This window comes from Benincasa hispida, chromosome 5, assembly GCF_027475165.1.
Source record: "Benincasa hispida cultivar pf3 chromosome 5, pf3_genome.v1.1, whole genome shotgun sequence".
In the NCBI taxonomy this organism is placed as follows: domain Eukaryota; kingdom Viridiplantae; phylum Streptophyta; class Magnoliopsida; order Cucurbitales; family Cucurbitaceae; genus Benincasa; species Benincasa hispida.
The window spans coordinates 20,709,099-20,715,108 of NC_143482.1; the positions used below are offsets into that span (position 1 = coordinate 20,709,099).

Below are 6,010 nucleotides of genomic sequence, written 5' to 3' on the forward strand. Positions count from 1 at the left end.
TGCATGGGAAAAACCAAAAAATCTAAAATATCACTCAAACCAATCTCAACGGCTGTTGGTTCGGGTTAGCATCGGTTTGAAAGAACTAGTCCAAACATAACCAAGTCAATCACGTTATATTAAAATCTAGGTATTGTTTGAAAACAAGTTGAAATTCTTCCAAATTTGCCACCTTTGATTTTAGGGAATGGAAATATTTACTCTTTTAATCTTGGCCTATTAGTAATTGACACGTATTCTCTCCTTTGAGAATTTTTTTATTGATATTTTTTTTTTAATAAAGCAAGAATGTAAATTTTTCTCTTTTGAAAGGGGGAAGAAAAAACTATAATCTTGCATTGGTCCTAGTTCCCACCAAGGTTTATTTCCAATGGAAGTTATACGCTTAGTGGGTAGGCAAGTTGAGAAGGAGAGGAACTAAGTAAACAATGTGTGGTTTGATCACCCAAGAAAATTGCTAGTTCCATTTGTAAATTATTGAGGAAGGCAATAGCAACAAGCATGGTGCCATAAACGTCAAACTAAACATGATTTTTAAGGTTTTACAAGATGCCCAATGATTTATTTTGACCCATTTGAGCATAGTTCTACTTATTAAATGACATGTCAAAGCAAGTGAGTTCAATTCAATTGCTATGTGGATGTGTAAACATTAAGTAGAGTTCAATTGATATATGGATATGTAAACAATTAAGAGGTTTGTGATTTGGAATTTCTTATCTACTATTGTACTAACAAAAAGAAAAAAAACTAATTAAAGATATACTGGGGTCATTAATACATCCATGCAATTTTAGAAAAAAAAAAAAACTAATTGAAGAGGTCATTAATACATCCATGTAATTTTAGAAACAAAATCAATGACAATTTAAAATTTTAAGCAATAAATACTCTTTTAGTCATTGAGTTTTCAAGAATAGGTGTATTAGGTCTTTAATATTTTAAATTTATCATTTTAATCCTTAAATTTTTAAGAATATGTTTAAAAGGTTCCTCAACCAATAGATCAATTAAATTTAAACATAAAATTGATTAAGTACATGATGTGGCAAGATGACTTGGTGAATATATATGAGATTTTTGTATGGGGTTCAACTTGACCTAACTTTTAAAAACCTAAGGTTTTTGGTCTTTTGCATTGTTGGGTGAAATTACCCAAACAATGAAAATACATACGTGATGAGCTAGCTCCTCATACTTAGATCTAGCTTCTATTTCTCAATCTCTCAATCTCGCTCTTCTACTCACATTGCTCTCATTCCTTCTCAGTTTGTTTCTCCCACAATTCTTGCTCTCTTTCCTCAATTCTCACTTTGAGGATGCCAAAGTTAGTCCATATCAGTATTGTTTAAATATTTTATGCATGTGATGTATGTTATATTTAAATTAAACATGTATTTGCATATTGTATGGCATGTAGATTTAAAATCCTACCATAGAAAATCATATTTCATGCATAATCATATGATATAAATTAGTTATAATATATAGTATGCATGGATAGAGTTTCATAAGTTTAATATAATTGTTATATTAAAGTATGGAATGCTTAATTGCATGTTATAGCATGTCTATAGTTCTATAAGAGTTATAAAATGAATTAGCATTTAAAACTTATAACAAAAATAAGCAGCATATTCACTTAGGTTCAATAACAACTTGTTTTAATAGTTAAAGTATGTTGTTATCTTATAAAACACGGTTACAAACTCAATCAATCTACAATCTTGTTTAAAGGTATTTAAGTTGACGGTTTAAATAATAATAAAACAAAAATAAGATAAAATAAAATAAAATAAATTTACCGTTCGAGGCACCCCAAATTTAAAAGTGAAAACTATTAAATAGTCAAATAATAAAATTAATAAATTTTGCACGAGAGTTTAAGACACCTAACTCCTAAATCAGACTCCAAAAAAAAAAAACATGATATTAAGTGCGAAAGGTCCTAATGGTCACTGATCTCTCTTGTCATGCACCGGTCTGTCATTACCCTTACCTGAAAAATAAGAAAGGCATAAGGGGCGAACCCACCCGAAGACATGATTTCATAAATAGTGACACAAAGAGGCATAAGGGGCGAATCTACCCGAAGACATGATTTCATAAATAGTGACACAAAGGTCACAGGCATAAACACAAGTGGTGATCCCAAAAAGGACACAAGCATAGGGTGTGGGCCCGAAGGCTCACAGCGATGAGCATAGCCCAATGGTAACACTAACCGTAACCAAAATCTCATATGGACATAAGCATACAATCATGGACATAAGCATATAATCATAAAGTCGGAAACTAACAGTCATTAAAACCTCAGACGACCAAAAGCATGCAATCAAGGCCATGAGTCAGCATAATTACCCATACATCTTACACCTACCTTAGCACATTATCCTAGTCTACTCATACATCAAGCCTTATCACATTATCACAGTTTACCCAACTATTCTCATACGTCAACTTCAACACAGTTACCCATATCAAATTTTATCATAGTTTACTCATACATGTCATAAGAATTTTTCAGCAGGCTTATCAAGATCTTAGGGCAAAACCGGCAGTAAACCACTTACCTTAGGATAACAAACTGTCCCAAAACGAACCCTCACTCTGCTAAAAAAACTCCTTCACTGCCACAATTCCTGAAACCAATCAAGAATTCCATAGGTGAAGGTTAGGTTAGACCCAAGAATCCCAAATAACAATGGACTGCCAAAAAAAAAAAAAGAATCGAACTTACCTCAACAGACAGATCAGCTGGAACTGCCGCGATCCAACGGCGACCAGAACCGACGACAGGCGGGCGACGCTTGGGGTTTAATCGACGGCTAGCGGATGGAGAATGGAGACGGAAGAAAACGATTGAATAACTCGGCGCGGCTGGAAGCCCACGACGCGACTGGAACGACTGGAATCTTGCGGGGCTGGAGACCCATGGTCGAGCGGCTGGAGGCGGTCGAAGTTCTACGCAGTTGAAATAATCAGAACCTACAATCGAGCGGCGGACGGGGAAGAAAAGGCGATCGATGAGCGCGGCTGGAAGTGGAAGGTTTGTCGAAAAAGAAGAAGGCGGCAGCGACTGCACAGTGAGGGGAGACGTGCGACTGGAGGAGGAAGAAGAAGGGAAAAGAAAGAGAGATTCTTTTTTTCCTTTGCACGCAATTCGAAGTCCCCCAAATCACCTTTATAACCCCAATTCCCTCTTTCTTTTCCTAAATTAACCATCAATTCTTTTTCTTTTTTTTTTCTTTTTTTTTTCTTTCTTCTTGTTTTTTTTAAAGTACAAATCTTTGGGTCGTCACACTCTTCCCCCCTTAATAAACTTTCGTCCTTGAAAGTTCTAATCCTGGAAGAGCTCTGGATGCAGTGCTCTCATCTCGTCCTCTCACTCCCAAGTTACTTCCTCAAACTGATGGTTCTGTCATAGAACCTTCACCAGTGGCACCTCCTTGCTACGCAAAACTTTCACCTCTCTGGCTACAACTTGCACGAGCTTCTCCTTGTAACTCAAGTTTTCATTCAGCTGCAAGGGCTCAAAGTCCACCACATGAGACGGATCCGTTAAATACTTCCTCAGCATGGAGACATGAAAGACATTATGGACCGTGGAAAGAGACGGTGGCAAGGCCAAATGGTAAACCATAGAGCCAACCCGCTCCAAGATCTCGAATGGCCCTACAAAACGCGAATTTAGCTTACCCTTCTTCCCGAATCTCAGGATACCCTTTATCGACACCACTTTCAGGAACACTTTTTCACCTACTTCGAACTCCATATCTTTACGCCAAACATCCGCGTAACTTTTCTGTCTACTTTGCGCTGCTAGCATTCTAGCCCTGATCTTCTGCATGGCTTCATTCGTCAACTCCACTAACTCAGTTTCCACCAGTTTCCTCTCCCTAATCTCACCTCAGCAAACAAGGGACCTTCAACCTCTGCCGTAAAGAGCTTCAAACGGCAACATGCCAATGGTAGCTTGATAGCTATTATTATAAGCAAACTCTGCCAAATGTAAGTGAGAGTCCTTACCCCTTGAGAATTCCAACACACAAGTGCGCAACATGTCCTCTAACGTCTGATTTAAACATTCTGTTTGCCCATCAGTTTGGGGGTGAAAAGCTGTACTGAAGTTCAACCGCGACCCTAAAGCTGCCTGGAGGCTCTTCCAAAAACTAGAGGTGAAACGAGGGTCCCTGGACACAATTGATACTAGCACACCATGCAATCTTACTATCTCCTTCATATATAGCTAAACCCACTTACTCACCGCATAGGTGGGCTTTCCTAGAATAAAATGTGCCACCTTGGAGAGTCTGTCTATCACAACTCAAATCACTGAGAAACCCTCGCTGTCCTGGGCAAACCCGTAATAAAATCCATAGCCACGTTCTTCCGTTTCCACTCTGGCACAGTAGCAAGCCTGCTATCTTCTGCCTCAGGGCCTTCACCTACTGACAGACTAAATATCTACTGACATAGTCAGCTATCTCCATTTTCATATGGGCCACTAGTAATACCACTTCACATCTTGGTACATTTTGGTACTACCTGGGTGCATCGAGAATAGAGAGTTGTGATCTTCTACCAACAGTTCCCCTTTCAGGCCATCATCTGCTGGGACGCACAACCGTCCCTGATACAAAAGACCTTTGTCCACTGACACAGAAAATTCACTTTCCTGGCTTGACCCTACCTGACAACCCTTCTAAACCAGGTCAGGATCACCCTGCTGTGCAACAATAATCCTCTGCCTCAAGGTTGGTTGCACTGTCAATTGAGCTAGCTGCGAAGTGACTTCCCCCACTGCCACCGCGATCTCTGCTCGTTCCAGATCTTTACACAACTAAACCTACTTAGTGACCAAGGCAGCCGAATGAGCTACCTTTCGACTAAGGGCATCGGCTACAACATTCGCCTTACTTGGGTGGTAGAGGATCTCACAGTCGTAATCCTTTACTAACTCGAGCCACCTACACTGCCTCATGTTTAACTCTTTCTGGGTGAAGAAGTATTTCAGACTCTTGTGGTCGGTGAAAACTTGGATCTTTTCTCCATACAAGTAGTGCCTCCAGATCTTCAGGGCAAACACTATCGCTGCCAACTCTAAGTCGTTGGTAGGATAGTTGCACTCATGGTTCTTCAATTGGCGGGAGGCATAAGTGACCACCCTACCATGTTGCATAAGCATGCAATCCAAACCCTTCTTAGAAGCATCACTGTAGATCAAAAAGTTCCCGGAGTCGTCTGGTATGGTGAGAACCAGGGCTGAAACCAACCTTTGCTTGAGGTCCTGAAAACCATCTTCACAAGCTTTGCTCCACACAAACGAAGCTCTCTTCTTGGTTAGTTGAGTCAATGGCGTGGCTATGCTAGAGAAATTCTCTACAAACCTACGATAGTATCCAGCCAATCCCAGGAAGTTGTGCACCTCACTGACCATTGTAGGGTGGGGCCAATTGGTAACGGCCTCAATCTTAGTTGGATCTACTGAAACCCCATCCTTCGACACCACGTGCCCAAGGAAGGACAACTTCCATAGCCAGAACTCGCACTTAGAAAACTTTGCATACAGTTTGTTTTCCCTTAGCGTTCCTAGGACCTTCCTAAGATGTTCTCGTGTTCCACCTCTGTCTTGGAGTAGACCAAAATGTCATCAATGGAAATGATTACAAAGGTATCCAGAAAGTCCCTGAACACCCGGTTCAACAAATCCATGAATACTGCTAGAGCATTGGTCAGACCAAAAGACATTACAATGAACTCGTAATGTCCGTATCTAGATCGGAATGCAGTCTTCGGGATATCGCTGTCCCTGATCCTCAGCTGATGGTAACCTGACCGTAGGTCAATCTTGGAAAATACGGTAGCACCCTGTAGCTAGTCAAATAGGTCATCGATTCTAGGAAGCGGGTACTTATTCTTGATGGTCACCTTATTCAACTCCCTGTAGTCTATGCCACTGGGTCGTATGAACCCTTTATCAAGCAGTTCCTGCAATTGAACCTTCAAT

The 6,010-nt window shown here is 40.1% G+C and overlaps 1 protein-coding gene and 1 long non-coding RNA gene across 2 annotated transcripts; both read right to left on the reverse strand.

Moving 5' to 3' along the window:
• Window positions 1-1,662: 1,662 nt before the first annotated feature.
• LOC120078416 (uncharacterized) lies at window positions 1,663-3,285 on the reverse strand. The gene is made up of 3 exons (XR_005482010.2): window positions 2,741-3,285; window positions 2,574-2,642; window positions 1,663-1,999 (listed from the first exon to the last, which is right to left on the reverse strand). It is a non-coding gene; the product is annotated as an uncharacterized LOC120078416 (long non-coding RNA).
• A 136-nt stretch (window positions 3,286-3,421) lies between these two features.
• On the reverse strand, window positions 3,422-3,850 carry LOC150035969 (uncharacterized). The gene has a single exon (XM_090313529.1). It carries the CDS (start codon window positions 3,848-3,850, stop codon window positions 3,422-3,424), a length of 429 nt encoding a protein of 142 aa, XP_090169655.1.
• Between the last annotated feature and the right edge of the window lie 2,160 nt (window positions 3,851-6,010).